This window comes from Meriones unguiculatus, chromosome 2, assembly GCF_030254825.1.
Source record: "Meriones unguiculatus strain TT.TT164.6M chromosome 2, Bangor_MerUng_6.1, whole genome shotgun sequence".
NCBI classification, from domain to species: Eukaryota; Metazoa; Chordata; class Mammalia; order Rodentia; family Muridae; genus Meriones; species Meriones unguiculatus.
In genome coordinates, this window is record NC_083350.1 from 152,538,174 (window position 1) to 152,562,607 (window position 24,434).

A 24,434-nucleotide genomic window follows, 5' to 3' on the forward strand; every position below is an offset into this window, starting at 1 on the left:
TAGACAAGGACTCGCCGGAGTGGTCCGAGCATGCCTCAGTGTCAATCACGCGTGGGGACGCGCACTCCTAATTCCTTTCCTGAAGGCACTGTAACATACCTTGTCAGGGAGGGGGCAAGGAGGAGGGGGCACGGACTCTGCCTTCCCTCGGGTTTCAGTGGCGTTACTCTTGGGTCATTCATTACCAAGAAGCCTCTAGGGAGCCCTTCTAGTCTTTCGCTTAAAGGGCTGCAGCAGAAAACAAACAGCCCATTCCTCGCGAGCATCAGAGCGTATAGTTGGATATTTAGTCTCGAAGAACGGGCACTCGGCGCGCTCTCCCAGCACTGGAGAGTTCGTTCCCGCCGCCTTAGAACTTCACGGGAGCGGGGCGTGGAGGTGCATCTCAGTAGCGAGTGCCCGCGGCTTGTCAAGCGCACGGCTCCGGATCCCGGGGCTGCTCCCAAGGGATTCGCACTGAGCTGAGCTTGCGGCCAGCGAGGACCAGGGCCAGCACTGGGAAGGTGCTAACGTGTCCGTGGGTTCCCGCAGCGGTGCACACTCGATCACCCCCTCCCCGTGCGTGTGCACTCCACGGCTCACCGCCCCGCCCGCCCTCGCGGCCACCCCACGGTTGTTCTCCAGAGAGCTGTCCCCAGGCTGGACACGTACCCTCCCCACCCCCTCTAATATGGAGGCGAGGATGGATCACCATTTGTAAGAGAAAAAAATAATTAAAATAGAAACCAGGCAAATAAAATAAAATAAAAATAAAAGCCCGCGCTCCCCACTGCTGCCTGGCGCGGGGCCAGGCGAGGCGCAGGGATATTGCAAGAGCCTCGCAGTGATGGGTGGTGCTGGCTCCGGTGCCCTAGAGTAGGGTTTGAGGATGGCGGGCTCCTAGGCAAAAGCTACAAAGGAGCCCCCAGTCCTTAACGGAGGCACTCACAATTCGAAACAATGTCCCCAAATGAGTTAGTCTACTAGGCAGGCATTCTGTGGGTAGACACCAGCTGAACGTCCAAACATCTGCCCGTCTATAGGAGCTGTCACCCCACGTCCCTTAGCGCGAATCCCTCCGCTTTAGGGGGGAAATTCACCTCCGCTCTCTCCCACTTCAGCCTCTTCTCTCCTCCCCACACAACCCGTCCGGACCCTCTCGCTCTGATTTAAACATGCCATTTAATGCCCGCATTTAAATTGTCCGCGCGCAGCTCTGCCAGAGTCCCTGTTTTATTTGGTAAACCGCTGCTTGACCACCGGCCCTAAAGCAACTTCTCCACCCCCCCACTTCTTGGTGATTTCTTTCCAAGACCAGCATCAGGGAAAACACCTTAAAGGAAAAAAAGAATGTTAGCGTCACTGGAAACCCCGCTCCTTGGAGAGGCGACCGCAGCTGTTGCTATTATGTTTTCGTATTTGCTGATGCAAACGGGGGAACCTCTCTTATTCCCTGCTCATTACCTGCGGCTGGGGACTGGGAACTTTCCGCGGCAGAGTCCCCTGCAAGCGCCTCGGGACCTGCGGGCTGTTCTCGCTCTCACACTCACACTCACTCAGGCAGCCAAGGCGAGAGTTCTGCCCCGCCTCGCCTGGCTGCCGGGTGACGTTGCTACTTGACGGTCGCTTTCGCCAATGAGCCGCCGCTCGGTAGGTGGTGCTCCTCGGCGATTGGTTGGCAGAATGAGGGCGCTGCGCAAAAACAGAGAAGCGGAGCGCTCGGAGCTCAGAAACTGCCAGCCGAGATCACAGGCTTTTGGGGCTGAAGCAGGAGGCAGGATGGACTGAGAGGAAAAGAGGCAGGCGAAAGAGAGAGAGAGAGAGAGAGAGAGAGAGAGAGAGAGAGAGAGAGAGAGAGAGAGAGAGAGAGAGAGAGAGAGAGAGAGAGAGAGAGAGAGAGAGAGAGAGAGGCTTGGGAAGGAAACAGCAGAGAGGAAATTGCTCGCGGGTTCACAGCAAAGCAAGGGCCGGTGGAGTTGAGGACAGAGACGAGACTATGAAAGCCAAGAGATGCAGAGACAATCAGAGGGGAGAAAATGCCAAGAGGAACGTCCATCCGGAGAAATGAAGAGAATGAAAGTTTTATCCTGCAGAACGGCTCCGTGTTCTTCCGGCACAAAATTCTCTCGCTGTCTTTAAGCCCGCTCGCGTTTGCCAGCCGTTGACATCAAGAGGCATGTTCAGCGGTGCCGGCAGCGTCTCCTCTTCCTTCTCTTCCTCTTCATCTTCCTCCTCCTCTTCTTCTTCCTCCTCCACATTCTCCTCCCATCAGCAAGAAGACAAACCTAGGACAGTCTTGAAATATCGAAATTTCCTCCTTGGGATTTGCCAGCGCCGCGTTGCGCCAACACTGTCGGAATAAAGGAGGCTGACTATTGTATTATCGTTATTTTATTAATTGGTCAGTGGGAAGACTACAGCGAGCATAGGGGACATCTGTCACCCTTTCTGCGCTAAGATTGAAAAATGAGGCTGAATTTGGGGAAGCTCTAACATGAAGCAAGAGGAATAAAATTTTTCCACATCCACAGAAGCCCCCCCACGTAGCACACTTTTATTTATATTTTTGAGAATATTCTTTTTTTGGTGGTGGGGGGAGGTGATCGGGTGGCTGGCTGGCTACGGGGGGGAGCGGCTTTCTTTCCTTTTGGAGATGATTGTGCTGTTATTCTCTGCTTTGCTCTGGATGGTGGACGGAGTCTTTTCCCAGCTTCATTACACGGTGCAGGAGGAGCAGGAACATGGCACTTTCGTGGGGAATATCGCTGAAGACCTGGGCTTGGACATTACAAAACTTTCAGCTCGCAGGTTTCAGACGGTGGCCAACTCACGGACCCCTTACTTGGACCTCAATCTGGAGACCGGGGTTCTGTACGTAAACGAAAAGATCGATCGAGAGCAGATCTGCAAGCAGAGCCCCTCCTGTGTCCTGCACCTAGAGGTCTTCCTGGAGAACCCGCTGGAGCTGTTCCGAGTGGAGATCGAAGTGCTGGACATCAACGACAACCCTCCCTCCTTCCCGGAGCCGGACCTCACGGTGGAGATCTCAGAGAGCGCCACGCCAGGCACCCGCTTTCCCTTGGAGAGCGCCTTCGACCCAGACGTGGGGACAAACTCATTAAGAGACTACGAGATAACCCCGAATAGCTACTTCTCGCTAGACGTGCAGACGCAGGGAGATGGCAACCGATTCGCTGAGCTGGTGCTGGAGAAGCCACTGGACCGGGAACAGCAAGCGGTGCACCGCTACGTGCTGACCGCGGTGGACGGGGGAGGAGGGGGAGGAGGAGGGGAAGGAGGGGGAGGCGGTGGGGGAGCCGGCCTGCCCCCGCAGCAGCAGCGCACAGGCACGGCCTTGCTCACCATCCGAGTGCTGGACTCCAACGACAACGTGCCCGCCTTTGACCAACCCGTCTACACTGTTTCCCTACCAGAGAACTCGCCCCCTGGCACGCTCGTGATCCAGCTGAACGCCACCGACCCCGACGAAGGCCAGAACGGCGAGGTCGTGTACTCATTCAGCAGTCACATCTCGCCCAGGGCTCGGGAGCTCTTCGGACTGTCGCCGCGCACCGGCCGGCTGGAGGTGAGCGGCGAGCTGGACTACGAAGAGAGCCCCGTGTACCAGGTGTATGTCCAAGCCAAGGACTTGGGTCCCAACGCTGTGCCTGCGCACTGCAAGGTGCTGGTGAGGGTGCTGGATGCCAACGACAACGCGCCGGAGATCAGCTTCAGCACGGTGAAGGAGGCGGTGAGCGAGGGCGCGGCCCCCGGCACGGTGGTGGCTCTGTTCAGCGTGACCGACCGAGACTCGGAGGAGAACGGGCAGGTGCAGTGCGAGCTGCTGGGAGACGTGCCTTTCCGCCTCAAGTCTTCCTTCAAGAACTACTACACCATCGTGACCGAAGCCCCCCTGGACCGAGAGGTTGGGGACTCCTACACCCTGACCGTGGTGGCCCGCGACCTGGGCGAGCCTGCGCTCTCCACCAGTAAGTCGATCCAGGTTCAAGTGTCTGACGTGAACGACAATGCCCCGCGCTTCAGCCAGCCGGTCTACGATGTGTATGTGACAGAAAACAACGTGCCGGGCGCCTACATTTACGCGGTGAGCGCCACGGACCGCGACGAGGGGGCCAACGCAAAATTAACCTACTCTATCCTAGAGTGCCAGATCCAGGGCATGAGCGTCTTCACCTACGTCTCCATCAACTCGGACAACGGCTACCTGTACGCCCTGAGATCCTTCGACTATGAGCAGATCAAAGAATTCAGCTTCCAAGTGGAAGCCCGGGACGCCGGCAGCCCCCAGGCGCTGGCCGGCAACGCCACGGTCAACATCCTGATAGTGGACCAGAACGACAACGCCCCCGCCATCGTGGCACCCCTGCCGGGGCGCAACGGGACTCCCGCCCGCGAGGTGCTGCCGCGCTCTGCCGAGCCGGGCTACCTGCTCACTCGAGTGGCCGCCGTGGACGCTGACGACGGCGAGAACGCCAGGCTCACCTACAGCATAGTGCGGGGCAACGAGATGAACCTATTCCGCCTGGACTGGCGTACCGGAGAGCTCCGCACCGCCCGGCGGGTCCCAGCCAAGCGCGACCCCCAGCGGCCTTACGAGCTGGTGATCGAGGTGCGCGACCACGGGCAGCCGCCCCTGTCCTCCACCGCCACCCTGGTGGTTCAGCTGGTGGATGGAGCGGTGGAGCCCCAGGGTGGGGGCGGGGGCGGAGGACCCGGAGAACACCTGCGCCCCAGCCGCTCCGGCGGCGGGGAAACTTCACTGGACCTCACACTCATTCTCATCATCGCCTTGGGCTCTGTGTCCTTCATCTTCCTGCTGGCCATGATCGTGCTGGCCGTGCGCTGTCAAAAGGAGAAAAAACTCAACATCTACACGTGTCTAGCCAGCGACTGCTGCCTGTGCTGTTGCTGCTGCGGCAGCGGGGGCTCGACCTGCTGCGGCCGCCAAGCCCGGGCGCGCAAGAAGAAACTCAGCAAGTCAGACATCATGTTGGTGCAGAGCGCCAACGTCCCTAGCAACCCGGCCCAGGTGCCAGTGGAGGAGTCCGGGGGCTTCGGCTCCCATCACCACAACCAGAACTATTGCTATCAGGTCTGCCTGACCCCGGAGTCGGCCAAGACTGACCTGATGTTCCTGAAGCCCTGCAGCCCTTCCCGGAGTACAGACGCTGAGCACAATCCCTGTGGAGCCATCGTCACCGGGTACAGCGACCAGCAACCAGACATCATTTCCAACGGAAGCATTTTGTCCAACGAGGTAAGGCTGAAGCGAAAGAACCACCATCTCTCATCTCCTCCATCAGAAAGCCTCCTCTAGCCCGGCCCTGCATCTCTTCGGGGTCACTGTGTATTTTAAGGCGTTAGCGTGTTTGTATGGATGTGGTAAGGGAGGTTGTGGGGTCACCGTTTCTCACCTCTTGGTGTGTAACCTAACTTCCGTGTTGATCCCGACTTCACTCCACCCGTTGCTGCTTCTATTTTCATTACCTCCCCCCCCCCGCCCCCTCTCCTTCTTTGACACCTCAGAGCTTCCTCCTCCCTCTAACACATTTAAGGTCCTGCCTTCTTTGAAACCCGGAGCATATAAGGGGAAAAGCTTGGAGGGAGAGGAGAGCGTGGGGGAGGGGCCTCCTGTCACTGACAAAGATCTTTTTCTCTTTGCATCTGTCCCAGGCTTTAATAAAGTTGGTTCGATTTTAGTTTTGTTTTTCGCTGCTTTGAGTCGCGTGTACAAGCGAGCTATAGATTGTTTAACTTTATATGGTTGCCTAAATTGGACTGCATGTTTTAGTGATCAGTTCTTTCTCTGAAAAAATTAAAAAAAAAAAAAGAAAGAAAGAAAAAAGAAAGAACGAAAGAAAAACCTTCAGTTCTGCTCTGGACAGCTTTAACACAAGGTCTTGAAGCCGAATGCCCACACGGTGTGAATTTGAATGAAGTTCCTTTGGCACAGAACCCTGTAGGAGCAAACTAACTGGAAGTTTCACCAATTGTCTTGAATATATAGTTTCAGTCATAACTACCTCCTTGCCACTGTTGGCTTTCTTCGTCAAAGAATTTGGCTTGTCAGTTCCAATTTCTTTTTAAAAGGCAGAGAGACACAGTGGCAAAGTTGGAGGGTGGGGATTGGGGAGAACCATGTAAAGTTTGGACTGAGGTGTGAGGGCTGTGGGGAGCCTGCAGAGGCCTCTGGAGGGAAGGTGGGGGTTAGTTTTCTTGGCATCTCCTTATTTTTGAGTCTCAGATATAACTCATTGACTTTCGTGAATATTTGTACAGCTCATTTGTAACTTAAGTACCTTTCGAAAATAAACAACAAAATAATTCGAGAAAATACTCAAACTATTTTTTTTTCTTATTGAGCGTGCTGTTTTTCTTGTGTCCATCAGTATCCGTTTAAACATTCTGCAGGCTGTGGAGAAACAAGGTGCAGAATACGCTGAGGGTAATTCTATGATAGACACACAGATATAAAGGACTCTGTCTTTCGTTCCCCTTTTAATGCAAGACATATTTACTATGGGACAGCAATTTTTTTAATTTTTATTTTAAAAGTTTACAATTGAATTAAGGGAATCTAGATTCAAATGTCTCTACACATTTCCCCTGCTCCTGGACAGCAATCACCAGGCTGTGTCTTATGAAAGCCTGAAAATTCATTAATTATACACAATATACACAAGTGGTTAAATCCAACATAATTCCCATTCTCAAAGGCAGAATGATCATCGCACACTCTGAATTTTAGTGCTCTTGATTTATTTATTTTTTCCTAGAATAAACACCAGAGAGCAGAGCTCAGCTATCTAGTTGACAGACCTCGCCGAGTTAACAGGTATGAACATTTCTCAATCCTTAGTTTTTCTTCTGTGAACAGTTTCCTACCTAGTAAAAGCAGGAAGTGGGTGTGTTGTTTCATATTAAATGACATAATGTATATAGCACTTTAAACTAGGACAGGGCATAAATACTGTATAGAATTTATTTATCTGTGTACTGTTGGCTATACAATATGTTTTTATAAAAATTTAAAATATTTTGACATTTCTATGACTTATGTATATATGTGTTCATATATATCTTATGAATCTGACATAGACATGCTCTTAGGTCCAGTCGTAGAATAATAATGTCCATACTTCACATGTTTCATGTTTCAATTGACTGTGAAGGCTCCATGTTTAAGAAGTTATATCTAATTGATAAAAACCAGTTTCATGTGGAAACAGAGATAAGAAAGAATTCCAAGTGTCTGCAGCACACATCTGTGACCATGTGGGGGCAGAAGAATGTTTTCTGTGTTCCTCCACCTTTTATTTTTTATTTTTTCAGTTCTAACATTCTTCTTTTTGTGTCTCTAGTTCTGCATTCCAGGAAGCTGACATAGTAAGCTCTAAGGACAGCGGTCATGGAGACAGCGAACAGGGAGACAGTGATCATGACGTCACCAACCGTGGCCAGTCAGCTGGTAAGTGTGACCAAAGAGCAATATAAATGCCCATTATAGAGCTGTTTACTTAAATACACCTCCGAAGGATGATGGCTTAGGTAACCAACTGTGTGTCTCCTAGTGGTCACTGTACCTCCAAAAAGAGACTGTGTAAAGTGTTACATCTCTTTGAAGCACTGAGGTTAGGAAGTAGTTTTGACTATAAAGTAGTCCTTGATGATATAATATTCTTGAAAGGACTGAGGTCACATAGAGGTATCCACCTATCTCTCATCTGGTCCAGGTCCTTGTCTTCAAATAGTTTTGTTGGGCTTATTTATAGAGGACCTAACTAAGATAAATTTTACTTATTGACTTCTCACAAGGACAAGAGAAAAATGAATGCAAGACTGGACCCTAGAATCCAAGCTTCATACCTTCCAGGGAAGTGCATTTTTACATACCAAGTATCACCTGAGAAGGAGTGACGTTTAAAAGTCACAACTAGTTTGAAAGTCTGGTTTCCAAGCCTGGGTTTCTAGGCTTCAGAACAGCAGTGATAGGTACTCAGTAATTAGTATTGTTGAGGCATCTTTGATCTCATTTGACAACTATCAAATTTTGAACTCAAGCGTTTGTCTATGTGGGTTAACAGGTGGGGAGAGTAATGGTCACAAGAGGCAGCTCGAGCACAGTATGACTTTCAAACAGAATTTTACTTCAAGTTTCACCTGAGTTTGATCTTTAGTCAGGTGTAAGATCTAATACTAATCACTAATACTAAGAGAACTTATAAGAAGTAAAGTTTGTGACTTAATAAAATAAAAATAATTTTATAAATTTCTTGTTTTTCTTTACTTCCATTTGGATTTCACCCATGACATATTTTTTCTGACTTCCCGTGCTAATTCTGTTTTTAATCGACACCTGAAAAAGTGGAAAGCCTTTGCAATTCTTGAAATTCATGAAAACTGTTCATCATTGGGCTACCTCTGGGTGACACTTATTTCTCTTAAGATGTTGATTTTTCTCACATAAAGTGATGGAGTTTCTTACTTTCATGGCAGTATTAGTCCTCCAGAGTACTCGTTCCTTAACACGCTTGGTAGCCCTGGGAATGGTACCGAAGCAGTGTGTCAAAGGGCAGTGCACACCCAATAGGGCCTGGCAGCAGTAGTGGCTACAAGCCTCTCAGTTGGCTGATGTGTGCTCTGTCTGTGGCCGCTTAATCTTGGGAAACCCAGGCAGGAGGAGAGGAAAAAGAGGCTGCTCAAGGGTCTCTTTATATTGCTTCAAGTCATTAATATGCAGACCTAATGAGACTTGAGAACTGCCAAGAATCCCCGGAGGTCCCTGCCCCTTGCGGGCCTTCACGCTAAGTGAACAGAGCATCTATTTAGTGTCTGGGATCCTGACAACAAACCAGTTCTTGCCAGCAGTTTATATGTGAGTACAAAGTCCCTTTCATTTTTGCCCTATATGTGGTATATGATTTATTGTTATCATTTAAAAACTGTACATTTAGAACTATTCATTTCTATTTCCCCCAAATTTTGAATTTAACCCCAGCCTTTTACAACAAAACGTTTGACATGGGAAAACTGCCACATGTTTCTTTGCATGTATTTTATTTCTTTCCCACCCACTCCCTTTTGTGTTTTTCTTTCCTTTCTCTTGAAGTAGCACCCAGTGGCACTGAGCATTTTAGTTAGCCTAGTCACTTAGAAATACATGATGAGCCTAATAACCTATGCAAAGAAAGAGGAATGAACAAACCTTCTCAAGAAATACTAAGTTAGTTAGATTGATATTCCTGTTAGGGTGTCTTCATGAGAGCTTTTTTTTTCTTTAATTTCACAGAACAGTGTTGCCATTTTGTTAATGATTCTTTCAAAGATTTGGGATTCCAGAGCCTTTTAAGGACCATTAAAATGCAAAAATGTGTTCTGCAATACATTTTAAATAGGCAAGGCAGTTTTTAGTTTTGATCATCAAAGGGCTGAACTTTTTGCCCCCATATCTAAGTTGTTAAAACATATAAAAGTGGTATAGAATTACCACTCCATTTACACAGTTCAGTGGTAACAGAATAGACACAATATACTGGGCATAATAATTGCTGTTTTGCAGTTGTAAGAAAGCACTTACAGTGAGAAGTAATTGCACCTTCTTGTTGAATTGATCTGTTGTAATATGCTTAATTTTATAGTAAAAAGTATTCTGAGTGTTTTTATGGTAAAAATCTGAATGCATAAAATTAAAATGTCTTTTACTAAGTGATACTTTCAGCTCATAGTTACGTTTTATACTATAAACCTCTCAGCAAGTAGCAAGAATATTTCAGAAGTCATTTGTTTCAAAAAATGTGATTTTGTTCCATAAAGACAACTTATGTTGATCTTCCAAATTTGCAAAATCAAATTATTAAACAAATCTCCCTAAACATGTTAAGAGAAAATGTAAAATGATTAGAGTAAAAGTGGAAAGATTAAAAATTCTGAATTCTCTCTTCTAGCTTTTGTTTCTTGCCAGTGCACAATGTAACTTACTGTTTCACCTGTTCAAACAGTCTAATGGGTTTTTTAATATTCACTTTTTCCTATGATAACCTTACTTTATACTTACTTATTTGCACATGAAACCTATTTTTTTCCTGAATTGTTTTCTTTTTGTCCTTTATTTTTCTCCTTGCTTTTCTGCTGTCTAAGCCTTCAGCAGCCGCAAACATTCTTCACAAAAAGGCTGCCGGCATGAAGGCAGCTGCAGAGAGTCACATGAGCTTCCTCAGTTGGCCACTGCACCTGGCTCAGTGCACAGAATTATTGGGCTTGACCACTGCTCTGTAGCACTTTGCTTTCTATAGCCTTGTCAAGGTGCTTTCCGTTTTTTTCAGTGCACTATTGATGTATCGGTTAGATATGGCAGAGGTCCAGGAAGATGTGGTGAAGGCCTGCAAAAGCCATCACAAGAGGGAAAAACTGATTAACCAAAGCCAAAGGACTAAAATGTAGATTTAAAGAAACAAAAAATTCCAATCTTCTTTAGTACATTAGTATGTTAAACGATTTATTTTGCTATCTTATGAATAAGGATGTAACATCTTAGTTATGTGATTTTAAACATTATTAACATCATTGAGGTATATTTACACAAATCTACTTAGCTGTAAGAAGTTGGTCTTTAGTTTATTAAATACCTATGCTATGAATTGTCGATTTATTTTAGTGTCTTTCTCTTTCAAAAGATATGCTAAAAAGGTAATTTAGTCACTCTCATTCAGGACAAACTAGTGGCTGTAAATTTAAAATAAAATAAAACTAGAATTATCAGTATTTTTAAGATAATAAGTAAAATATATCATGTGTATGTTAAACAATTGGAAGGCAACAGCATCTGCAAGAGAATTCTTAAGTATCACGAACTACAAATATCTTTTTCTTAATTCCAGTAAGATTTCAGATGTTGGCAAATTAAAGTTTATCTTAAAAATAAAGGGAATTCATGCCAATCGTTTATAAAAGTTTGTTCAAGTTTCTGGTGAATCTATGAACCACAATCTGATAATATGAGGAAACTTATGAAAGACAAAATACTGAGAGAAAATGGAGAAAACTATATGCATTTTGAAAGGTGATAGGAAGGGATAGAATTTTGATGTGCGTTTTTTATTTATTAATGAGTTAGTTATTATGAGATGCCTGAAGCTGGCATGTTCTTAAAAATTATACCTACCTTATAACTGTAGTTATATCTATGAAGTATTTTAAGATACTTTGAAAGATGGCTGGGGATTTTCTCAAAAATTAGATTTGTTTTCTTTAAATTAGTTTTATCATACATACTGACGGTTTGATTGGAAAAAAATACCATTTTTGCATTATATTATGAGAAAGGCACACAAATGGAATACACTTCTCATTTTCTTAATCATAACAGTTCTCAGAAGAACCATCTACTGCTACTGGCTAAAATATAGATACTTGTATTTTAAAATTTATGTGTGTCTATCTTTATAACACAGGCAGTCTCTCACATCAGCTGTCACAATCGAAAAATAGCTTATTCCTGAGGACTAGAAAGAAATGATGGGAAATAATGATTGCAAATAAAATAACATATTTTAAGACATGTAGTAGATGTTACCCAAATTTTAAAGACTTGTCCTGTGTTTTCCTTGCCTGTACACATGGTTTAATCATAAATGCATTTGAAAGAGATAATAATAAGTTGAACTTATCAAATCTTGGGCCTCCAAATTGAGTCATAGGAACTGGTCAGAAAAATGTGGGTGCACTGAATTATACCACAGCTACTGCAGTTGGTGTCCCTCTGTGATACGTTCACCTTTTCACAAAAAGTTAAATGCATTTCTATGTATTTGGTAATTAAAGTTACACAGCCAATGTAACTAATGATAAATGATAAAAGAGCATTGTTAGTCATCCAACAGGTCCCCTGTGTGAGGACCCTTAATGGGATACATTTATTTCTTTCTCAAACTATTTATCTAAATGACAAATGAAAAAAAGTCTATTTTCTATTAATTTCTCTGTTCCTTGTTTGAAGTTTATTGATTATGCTGTGGTTTTCATTTTCATTTCTATATCTGATTTTTCCTCATGAGAAATGGATCCACTTGTTTTATTGATAAAACTGGTGAAATATTCAGGCCCTATTTAAGAGACCTCTCTTCCAAATCAGTTATATGTAATGATATATAATATTGCCAAGGAAATTCCACTCTCTAGGTTCATAATTTTCTTTAAAACATTGCTTAATAGTTTTCTCTCTTTTTGGGTCACACTTCTTTTCTTTTTTTTAACCAAACTTTCAATCTTCCTTAGTTTTTGTTAATAATATGCTTTGTATACCTTTTATACATTCTCAATATAAGGAAATTTTAATCAATTTCTTGTAATTAGGAGATATAGGCAATAATCACCCATTTGGAAGATAAGGAATATTTATAATTCAATATATAATCAAATATGAAAGTAATTTCTAGCAAATACCTTCTGCTTTCATCAAAAAAAGCTTATCACAACATATTGGTTTATTAACGAGATGACAATAACCTGAATTGCAATGAATACTTGTTCATAAATACTTAAAAACATGAATGACTGTAGACTGGATTTTCATGCTTGGATGTATTTGCCCATTTAAAACAATATGTAGAGAATTTTATTGATTGGAAAATGTTGCATTAGTGCCTATCTTTCTATGATTCAATATAAGAATTCTATATTAATGTTTTGAATTTAAACATCCATTAATTCTTCAAATTTATTATGATTTTTAAGCTAGTCTCTCATACATTACATTTGATCACAGTTTTCCCTTCCTCCACTACTCCTCCCAGTTTCTCCCCGGACCTCTTTTCACCCCCATCTACTCCTCCTGTTTCCCTTCAAATAAATAAATAAATAAATAAATAAATAAGAGCACTCTTCCCAGGTATGTCCACCCAATATTGCCTAACAAGATACCATGAGACTAGGCACAAAGCCTCATATTAAGGTGACCCAGTAGGTGAAAAGTGTAAGTAGAAAAGTCAGATATATCTGCACTCCAGCTGTCAAGAGTCCTGCAGTAACACCAAGCTTACAACTATAATGTATTTGCAGAGGATCTAGTTCAGGCCCTGTAGGGTCCATGATCTTCTGTCTCTGAGAGCCCCCATGAGATTTACTCAGTTGATTTTGTCGGCTATGTACAGGAGGCATCCGTTTTATATTTAAAATAATTACACATAATTATTTTTCTCTTAAACGTGACTTCTGTGATACAGAAGAGCCTTCTTTCTCCCACCACTATATCAAACAGAAAAAAATTAAGTATCAGTGGACCGAAATATCAGCCTTGTGCCCAGGATGCTGCTTCAGCACCATATGAATGTGTTTCAGGGATATTCTCTTTCTCTTTTAACATGCATATCTTCTTGAAGAAATATGATGTGTATAGAGAGCAGTGAAACATCTCCAGGATTTTCGTTCTGGTGCCAGTAATACTTTGTAATCCTAGTTTCAGTATCTAAACTCCTCAAGAGATTACCCATCAGCAATTCATGTTCAGGGTTGAAAATGAAAATAAATAGGATGCTATCATTAAGGATGGACTTAGCACTACATGTATCTTTGTTTAAAAAAATTATTATTTAGTGAGATTAATAGATGGTAAGAAACTTGGAGGTGTGTCTTCAAAAATATTGTAGTTAACTCTAAAACAAATGCAGAAATTCTACATGTTTTATTATTTTGAAATATTTGTTATCTTGTAAAAACATTTTCAAGTACACTTTCATATAAATGAATGTGTACTATAGTACATCATTTGAAACACTAAAATTTCCTTTGAGAGCTCAAAGAATTCTAGATATTTGGAGAATTAAGAGTCATGTGTACCCATTCAATAAACATTCTCTGTTAATTTCTAAAACTTCCAGTTCTTCATACATTTTAAACATCTTACTATATAAATTAATCATGCTTTAGTTATTTAAAATTAATCAAAATTATACTTGCCAGATAGCTCAGTGGAGAAACGTTCTTGCACATAAACCTGATGAATGGAGTTACATTCCTAGCAATCAGATGGTGGAAGGAGAGACACCACCCAGGAAAGTTGTTCTCTGACCTGACCTCCACACGTGTGCCAAAGTATGTATACATGCACACACACACACACACACACACACACACATTTCCCCCTCTCTCTCATACACACAAACACACAAAGATACACACACACAAACAAACACATTTTGAACACATAGAGTGGATATGATTTAAAGACACTTGAAATTTTTTTCAATGTTTAAAACATTCAATAAATGTATTAGCATGTTTAGAAAAGCATGGGAGTGATGCTTTTGTTTACGTTCTTTTCTGTCTTGTGCTATGCACCAAATGAGTATCAGGCTGGGCATACAACCTTAGCATCTGGTAGACGAAAGTAGGACAACTAAGAGTTTCAACCTGTCTTAGACCACTGAGCAAGTCAGCCTGGGCTATATGTCAAACCCCTGTCTCAACAGTCTGAACAAATGAAACAAAACAGAATTAGATGCAATTCCACAGCTCTCAGCACTTTGTGGACCAGTGAGATAACTGAGTCAGGCAAGCCTTTGAATTTGAAGCCTGAGGATTAGAGTTCAAGCTTCCAAGTGCAGACCTGGGTGTAGATGTGATGGTATATGTTGCAACTTCAGAGCAGGGGAGGTGCAGGCAGGAAGAACCCTAGTCATCATCGTCCAGACAGCGCTGCTTACTTGGCAAGATCTAGGTCAGGGACAGACTGCCTAACCCCCCCAAAAAAAACCAAACAAACAAAAAACAGTGCAATCTGAGAAATTACACTTTTGCTTCCACATACATACACAGATAGTTACATGCAAATCTTCATGCATATGCACATCCACAGAGAGGTATTTGAAGACATCACACACACACACACACACACACACACACAGTTCTTGTATCTGATTAAAGAACTAGATGGACTTTCTTGCTTATAATCAGGCAAAATTTAACAGTCTTCTCAGTCTAATAAGGCTAGTAAAAAGTTGTGGGGACATTTTCAGCCTTGCTACATAAGTTAACTTAGTGTTGACTAGGACAACCATTTACGTACAGATGAGCACTAAGGAATATGTCGATATTATTTGTAGCTGATTCCCACTGCATTTGGTTACCTCGGCTACACTAATTATAGTCGTTTGTTTGGGGTTTGTGCAAGGTGGTAAATAATAAGCAATTTATAGGCGTATGGATTGCCAGGGTTCCAGTGACAGATATTTTTAGAAACTCATTTCCCAGGAAACTAAGTGCCATACTTTTCCAACTCACAGAAGGTTCAGAATTCTTGTCATTGGCTCTTTATCAATTTGGGCTGAATTTTTGTTGAAGTTCACCTTCTATTTGAAATCTGAAGTCTGCAGTTAACTGTTGTCTCTGTGTTTGTAGTGACAAGACCTGACACACTGTTAAGGGTTGTAGATTAAGAACCTCTGTAGCTGGGACCACTGTATAGTGTCAGCCGCATAAAATATTTTTCCAATATTCTTTTTCTACTCACTATTTCTTCATCATTTAAGAAGGTGATAGCCGAGTGCATGACACAGAAAGGCCCTGCTTCCCTTACTAGTAACCCACAAGGAGACTGATCTGTCTATGGGCTACATCTGAGCAGGGGGTCTAAGTCTTCTCCATGCATGGTCCTTGGTTGATTCATCAGCCTCTGCAGGTCCCCCTTTGCCCAGATTGTTGGCTGTTGATCTCCTTGTGGAGCTCCTCTCCCCTCCATGTCTTCCTGTCTCCTTCTTCTTTAAGATTCCCTGCACTCTGTCCAAAGTTTGGCTATGGGTCTCAGGATCTGCTTTAATACCCTGCTCGGTAGTTGCCTGTTCTTTAATCACTTCTCCCTGGCAAGGTGGCCTTACTATGTCACAGAGAAAGAGGATCTAAACAGTCCTGATAGGCTAAGGTCAGATAGTAGGGGAGGAGAACCTCTCCACCGGCGGACTAGAAGAGGAACATAGGGAGAGAGGCGGGAGGGAGAGTGGGACCAGGAGGAGGCTACAAAGATTAGAGAGCCTGGATACAAAGTGAATAAATTGTAATTAATAATAATAACAATAACAACAACAACAACGACTTAGGGGGAGAAAAAGAAGCTGATAGCCAGCTTTGCCTTTTCCACCAGTATTCTGAATTTTGGAACTGTCTCCGAGACTTCTTTGCCACAGATCCTCATCTTTTACATTCTCAGAACCTTTATCCTGTTTTGAATCACAGGGGAAATATTAAGAGTTTTGTGGTTTCCATTAGAGTAAGGAAAACGTATTTGGTGAAATGTCTTCACTGATCACTACAGTACCTGTAACCCTCCCGCCCTCCTACCGCCCCCAACACACACACACACACACACACACACACAAACACACACTGTGCATCTGACCACGTTCACCGCCTCTGGAGTTCCTTGTTCTTTCTGTTTTCCTTTCTACGATTTCCCTTCTTTCAGGTATGGATCTCTTCTCCAACTGCACGGAGGAATGTAAAGCACTGGGCCACTCCGACCGATGCTGGATGCCTTCTTTTGTCCCTTCGGATGGACGGCAGGCTGCTGATTACCGCAGCAACCTGCATGTCCCTGGCATGGACTCTGTTCCAGACACCGAGGTCTTTGAGCCTCCAGAAGCGCAGCCTGGGGCAGAGAGGTCCTTCTCCACTTTCGGCAAAGAGAAGGCCCTGCATGGCACCCTGGAGAGGAAGGAGCTGGACGGACTGCTGTCTAATACACGAGCGCCTTACAAACCACCATATTTGAGTAAGTATCACACAAAAGCCTACATCAAAGTATTTCCCCTGAAGTGAAGTTCCACATTCTTATTGCTGAAACATGTTTGAGTTCTTAGAAACTTTGATGAACATTAGGTTTAGGCAGTAATCAAGGATGGAAAACTGAGCAGTTGGTGAAGATGGGCTCTGTTGTTAGGGTTCTTTTAACAGTAAAAACACATGCTTGGCTTTAGAGGAAAAGTACTTTCAGTTGTTCTTTATCTCTCCAGTGTGGAAGCTTTGCTCATTTGATTTCTGTGAAGTGCTAATCAAAGGCAGAGGGACCAGCGTCTTGAATTTATCAGCGGAGTAGTGCTTTTGGGAATGTGAGGGATTGTGGGGCTCGAGCTGAGTGAGGGACTTGTGCATGTCAGGAAAGCACTGTATCTCTGAACTTTGTCTCCCTCACTAGTCTTATGTTCCTTAATGATATTGGCTGGGAGAGTGATGTTAAACACATTAGATAAAATTCAGAAAGTAGTGTAGACCTCACGTTGAGTTTTCACTACAGACATGCTAATATATATTGCTGGTGAGGACTCAAGTCCATAATCAGAGCTGGAGGGACTGTGTAGCAGAAGCAGCAACGACCTTGTAGCTGCCATTAGACTACCGATAATGTGGCCCTTAGTTCAGTACTGACACTGTATTTTCAAAGTGGATAATCTTATACAGTCATTATGACCAATACAGATCCTTGGAGGTTCTATGATAGATTTCCATTGAGGATCTTGGTAATGAAATTATTCCATTTAATATCTGTGCCATGACATCATTTCCTTTTATTTAATGGATAAATACTATTTATAATTCAATCTTGGTTAAGTCGCATAAATAATAATTGATAGAGCTGAAGCGCACGGCCACTCAGTCAAAAATTAAAATTTACCTAGTCTTGAAAAACCTATTGCATGTGGTATATTCTATCATCTTCTAGTATCAGGAAAAAACGTTCATTGGAACAAAAGCTAGAAACAGTGAATGAGAAACATTGGAGATGTATCAATCCAACTGGGGCTAGTAAAATAGGAAGGGCTAAAAACACCTGAAGGAAAAAAAAAACTTAGCACCTACACACATGAACACACATACACATTTAGCCCTAAAGACGAGGTAAAATCCACATAATAAACTCATGAGGCCACGGCTTCTAATATCGGACAATAAAAACAGGCAAGCCTTCCGCTGAGATTCTCATCATATTCACAATGAGGACAATAGTACACACATTGTATTTTATGAAAGATTGTGTTTGGATTCTCAAGCTACACAGGAACACCACTGACTCCATGGGATACATTATTTTAATATTTCAGGGTCTGTTAATTATGCCTTTCATGAATCACTGATATTTGAATAGCTTTTGTTTTATTTATGCTATACAAAGAGCATAAGTACATAAATTATTGAGAGTCTAAGATCCAAAGTTAAACACATTCACACATTCTAGTTTATTCAAAGAAAGCAAAAATCAAATTTACAAAGGAGGATCATGATGGATTTCTTTTCAAATTGAATTATAGACTTGAAACATTATTTGTTCTTAAAAATAAAAAAATTTTCCAAAATAATATCAATCTTCTCACATTGTTTTATGTACATCTAAGAATATGTTTTGTAGAAAACCTTTATTAATGACTTTAAGGATTTTAAAGAGGGAAAATGAAGAGATATATGATTCTAAGAAATCAAAGTTTATACTTTTAAATGAATAGTAATGTTTCCTTTAAGGAAATTTTGTCAGTTAAACACACTCAGGAGATAATGAGAAAGCAACTCTACTTGTATAATGTCAGTGAGTACACTACTTGGCCAATTACACTTAGAGGTAAAGTTGGAATTTGTTACATCTAAGAAGGTATTTTCTCAACTGACCAATGTTTGTTTCAATAATGATCACAGTAATCATATTTATTAGTAAATAACAACACTGCCTCAGTTTTGGTGCAAAATTTTCTATTTAATAAAAATCTATTGTTTGCATTCGGAAGCCTGAATTCAGGGACCATTGATTTCATTATAATGTGTATTAACATAATCAAATAATACATCTATTATTTTGCCAGGTAAATGTAGATTTGTTTGCACATTTGAACATGTCTGTTGCATCAAATTAGTCTCTAATCCATTTTATTAGTCTCACTATCCATTTTTGCCAGGTAAATGTAGATTTGTTTGCACATTTGAACATGTCTGTTGCATCAAATTAGTCTCTAATCCATTTTATTAGTCTCACTATCCATTTTAGCCGACTATTACTGTCCTAAATTCTCAGTGTTCGTACTGAAGTGTGGCCCAAATAGAGAATAAGCATACATTAAAAAAGTGTGTTTATAATGTACTTACTTCATCCTGAATTAATCATGTCTAAGTTTTCCTTTATAAAAATAATATCTCAGTGATTTATGATATGTTAGATTCAGACAGTTATTCTTAAAATTACATCTTGATCCTGGTTTAGTAGACACAGCCAACTGTGTCTTTAATTCAATAGTACATGCTACACACCAAAGCTGTTCCTGACCATCCCCTGTCATATGGTGAGGGGTTTTAATATTGTGTCATTTATCATCAAAAACGGAAACATTCTCATCTTCTAAATTAAAGAAAAAAAAAACGCATCCCTCATGTGATTAAAAAAGCTAAAAATTGACACTAATTACTTGCTTGTAATCAGAATGTTTAGATAATTATTGAGGTTGCTCTTTTACTTTTGTTAACTATGCATTTAGTTTTATAATGAGTGCAATGTACATTTGATGTTCAGGAAAGTAGCTATATATTTAGTAATTTTTAAATTTTTTTAACAACTGGCATCAAGTTGATCCCATCTACTGATGCCTCCTCAGTCACAAACACTGCTTGCCCAGTGTCTTCCCACTTACATTACAGAGCTCTAGCTTTTATACCTGTAGCAAATGTGAAAACAGATCTCTTACCTCGATTTACTTGAAACTTTTCACTGCACTTTAGCTTCACCTTGCATTTCATTTGAGAAATAAAATCCCTAAAACACAGATTTACCCTTTAAATAAAATTAACAATTGCTTTCACCAACCTAAAAAACAAAATACAATTTAAAAGGAGAGAAGACATTCTATGGAGATTAGCAATGACACTGAACTTTTACCATAAGGACTCTTAAGATCTGTTTTTAATTATAGACATTTTATTTAAAGCACATTCATCCTTCAAATGACACAGTGTGTTACGTGAAACAATCTGGCCAGTCTCAGAAAAGGAGAAACAGAAATAACTTAACCACAGAGAAGAGAAAGTGGACCGGTGGGTAAAGTGCTTCCGCTGCAAGCAGGACAGCCCAAGTACAGGTTCTCAGAACCAAATGGATGCAGGCATGGAAGTGACCCTGACCACGGGAGGCTGAGACGAGTTTGTCTCTGAGCTTGCTGACGAGCTAATCTAGGTGAACTGGTGAATTTCAGGTTCAGTGAGAGAGCCTGTCTCAGAAAAGTAAATAAACAGTAAAGTAAAGTAAAATGGGGAATAAATGTAAAAAAAAAAAAAAATATATATATATATATATATATATATATATATATGAGTGATTGACAAAGACGCAATGTCAGCCTACCCTGTCCTGCACATGAGCCTACATACGCACCTCACAAATATATACAAACATGCAAAAGTGTGTGTGTGCCTACATACACACTCACACACATACACACTTAACAAATTAGCTTGAGGAATGCGGTTGATATAAAAATACGTTACTTATGTAATTGAAAAAAAAAAACAGAAAAGTTAAAACAATGTTAAGATATATTTGGAATGACTCCTACATATATTTTAGTGTTACATTTTCTCTTAAAAGTATTGTCAGTAAATCAATGTGGTCCAAATGAGACAGCAGAAGCAAGTCATTAATAAATGCATAGGAATACAGAAGGAATTTTTTCTGATAATTTTATTGTTTAAGATACGACCATTTATGTCCTCTTCTTTCATTTCCTTCCATATTTTTGATATAGATTTTTGATATGCTCAACATATTGCATGAAGTAATTAAACTTCACTGATGTATTTTTCTCAAAAAATTCTTAAACCTATGGAGTTTTCTAGACTCAGCAGTTTAGATCAGTGGCTCTTAACTTTCTAATGCTACTACCCTTTGATACAGTTCCTCATGTTGTGATGACCCCCATACAGAAAATTATTTTGTTGCTACTTCATAACTGTAACTTTTCTACTGTTAAGAATCATAATGTACATATCTGTGTTTTCTGCTGATTTTAGGCAATGTCTATGAAAGGGTCCTTTGACCTCAAGGGGGTCGTGACCCACAGGTTGAGAACAACTTGTTTAGAGGGATCCACTTACTGAAACATTGTGTAGTCCGTTGACTCTTCACATTAGAAGTATCTAAAGTAATGCCTGCATAGGAAAAAAAACAAATAAAATAAAATAAAATGTTTTAATCAGTTTATGAGTGCTTTTAGAATTTTGGAGTTCATTTAGACCACAACAAAAAGATATCAAAAATTTTTAAACATTGTATGTAGATTTTTGTTTACAGTTTACCTAGATCTCTTCTTAGTAAATCCAATTTTGGTTAAAAGATCTTTTTGGCAACTCTTTCTGAGCACTTCAAGCCTGAGCTGATGGGAAGTGAGGAACATGCTTTGTTTAGTAACATCTTTCTCAATGTCTTCATTATCTCAGTGTGCCTTCTGTGAGTTTTCATAATTTGCTGAACTCAATAGTGTATTGACAGCATATACAGAGATTCAAAATAAGATGACTTTTCTTACTGATACTTGTTACTAGCATATTTTTATCTCCCTTTTCACCGTGTGGAATTGTCGTTGGGTTATCTCTGTTCCTTTAATGCCATAAGTATAACAGTGCATCCAATGTTAAATCTAGAAATTAACTATTTTGTTAAAGTCTTTTGAAAAGAATTTTGTCATATAGTTACAACTATCAGTAAATGAATTAAAGCTTTTTATGTTTTTTTTTCTTTTCTTTTCAAATACGTGTTTGTAAGTTTGCCTTTCCTTCAAGTGGTGTTACTTATTAGTCAGATATTTCTGAGAGTGTTGTTATTCATCTCTTGTTTTTCCTTCCTCACACACAGATTAATGAGCACAATTTACTTAAATTTTCAATTTATCCTGTTTTGAAAAATCCCAGGTTGTCCACTCACCCTACTGGTGCCCTTTTTCTACTAACTTCCTTGACTCAAGGACTGTGAAGAAATCTCCTGTAAACAAACACCTTAATCATCTTAATAGGAGACAAATTACAGCACATACTCAGATGCATTTTTTTTTCGATAGCTCTCTGTGTCTTCTATTAGATTTTGATGTTCACTGAATCCTGATATATTCTGCCTCTGTCGAAAGCATTAATCTATTCCCAGTTCCCATCATTAATGCACTTTTTTACTGAAGACAGCTGCCCTGGGGCCTCCCTGTAACTCTCGGGACATGAGATAACTGGCCATTACTCTGTTTTTCAGTTTCTAGCTTCTGGTGTATCGTAACTAAGAGGACTGGAAGTTATGAAAACTCTTTTGAGAGGCAGCTGTGAAGCACCGTGTTTTATTTAATATTTGCACATTTGTCACTGCTGGTGCCTTCTTACTTAGGCATCATGCTTCTCCACGGCTAACCTCATGTCATCACACATTTTTACATTTGGATGATACCAAAGTTGTATCCTCCCATGAAAACTCTGGCACCTTTGCTAAAAAAAAAAAAAAAAAAAATCTCGTATAGCTGCTCCATTCAATGTACATACCTTCTTTATAACTCTGAAATATTTAAATATTTTAAATATCTCTTTAAGTTCAATCAACCTTATTTTGAAAATCTTATGATCTTATGAACGGTTTACCCAAACCATCTGTTCTGAGAGTAAACATACCAGTAAATTTCATATGTTGCTAAAATTTGCTTCTGTCCTGTAATTTCTTTCCTGATGCAGTTACTTTTTGGCATATCTATAACTGCTATGAAGCAATGACTATTATTATGTTAAACTACTAACTAACAGTAAAGAATGGATATTTTATAAGGATGTGGATTTCACGTAATGCTGTCTTCATTCATTCACATATCTGGGCATAAACACAATTTCTGCTCTTCTAAATGAAAAATTTGCTTTTAGAGCTTAAAATTTTAAATTAGTTTAATCCCTTATCTATATGGTATATGTAGGGATTTTACAGGGCATTAGAATTTAAACTTATTCTAGATATTGAAGTACACTTAATCATAGTATTTAAATTACAATTTATCTTTCAATATTTTCTGAGTTTTAATTTATTTTGATTTGTTCTTTTAAAATGGTACAGCCAAAGGCTACTCAAAAGTGATCCATAGCTCTTTACTCTTAGGATTTTAAAGACTCCCATTTCTTACCTTGTTTGTGAAAATTCTCTCCACCATCTCGTTTATGAGTACTTCATATGTTATCCTCCACCTTTCATTTTTCCACAAAGCTAATCAGTACACACATACTTCTAGATCTAGTCCATTTCTTTATTTAACTGAAGGCTGTTCATTCAAGCCATTTATAATTATGTTTTTGAGCATATGTACATGGTTTGTTAAAATGTTGTCATTTAAGAATATAAAGAGAAGGGAACAGATAAAGTTAGCTATTCTTTTACATAATATTTCACTTGCTGTGAGACTTTGTGTAACCAAGGGAAATTTATATCTTGCACACTTTCAATTTTAGTATATTAACATTTTTGTATGCCTCATTTTATATTACAGATCATTTCCACCCTCTTTCTTGTTTTGCACACTGGAAGTAAAACCATTTAAGCATTTTTACATTATAAGAGTATAACAAAAGAAGATTATCAATTAAAACATAAGTAAAATTATTCAATGAAAAGAAACGTCTACATATGGAATTATTTTTTCTGCTTCAACATACTGAGGATTTCTGAATCAACATATGAATACTTTAAGCTATAAATACCTTGTAGATAATCCTGGAATATGCAAATTGATTTGCCTATAAATATCATTAAACAATATTCAATACTCAGTGTCCTAGACTCTCTTCTTGGCTGAGTGTGTCTTTTAAACTCCTTCTTTTGTGTGGAGTTAAAGTAATTTAGATAATGTAGCTTGAAATGGTGTAAGACTGTTATATTGATTGCTTATGAGTAAATAATTTTTAAAAACTAGGCCTGGCCAATTATTTACTACTCACTATTCCGATGCAGGCCATTCAGTGCCAGCCTGGACTGTAGAGGTAGTTCACACCCAGCCTGGGTGACTTAGAAAGACAGTGTCTTGAATCAGAAATTAAAAGAGGATGAGGCATAGCTCCCAGTGACAGAATAGTTGCCTAAAATTTGCAAAACTACATGACAGGTGCAGTCTCTAGTATAATAAAAATAGTCATATAGATAAATAAATGCACAAACTCTAGTGAATAAAAACTAAAGTCAGCCTGATATGAATCATGTTGAAGCTACACAGAGAATAAGAAGCACTTGAAGTCTGAGACTCCCTCAGACTCCCCAGTCACTGTAAAGAACAGTCTGGGTCCGTTCAAGTGGAGAGAACTTAGAAGTTTGAAAGCATTGACTCCAAGAATGTTATTATGTTCCTAAGGCATGGATGGAAAAACTTCTGAGTAAGAAGGATTGTAGTTAAAAGTGGGGTTTTATTGCTGAT

General features: G+C 40.7%; 1 protein-coding gene and 1 long non-coding RNA gene across 13 annotated transcripts in view; one reads left to right on the forward strand and one right to left on the reverse strand.

The window, feature by feature from the left end:
- Positions 1-1,658, reverse strand: part of LOC132652469 (uncharacterized) — a 92,692-nt gene extending 91,034 nt beyond the window's left edge. For all 9 annotated transcript variants that reach the window (XR_009590096.1, XR_009590098.1, XR_009590097.1 and 6 more), the window contains exon 1: positions 1,444-1,658. This is a non-coding gene — a long non-coding RNA (uncharacterized LOC132652469). The remainder of the gene's footprint in view (positions 1-1,443) is intronic.
- Positions 1,659-1,723: 65 nt separating this feature from the next.
- Positions 1,724-24,434, forward strand: part of Pcdh10 (protocadherin 10) — a 61,601-nt gene continuing 38,890 nt past the window's right edge. For 2 of the 4 annotated variants that reach the window (XM_060378279.1, XM_060378282.1), the window contains exons 1-4: positions 1,724-5,257; positions 6,777-6,835; positions 7,362-7,468; positions 16,454-16,759. In XM_060378279.1, coding sequence (XP_060234262.1) covers positions 2,633-5,257; positions 6,777-6,835; positions 7,362-7,468; positions 16,454-16,759 — 3,097 coding nt within the window. In that variant the 5' untranslated portion in view covers positions 1,724-2,632. Of the gene's footprint in view, positions 5,258-6,776; positions 6,836-7,361; positions 7,469-16,453; positions 16,760-19,949; positions 20,332-23,516; positions 23,757-24,434 lie in introns of those variants that run through there. The other 2 variants (XM_060378280.1, XM_060378283.1) reach the window with 2 other exon arrangements.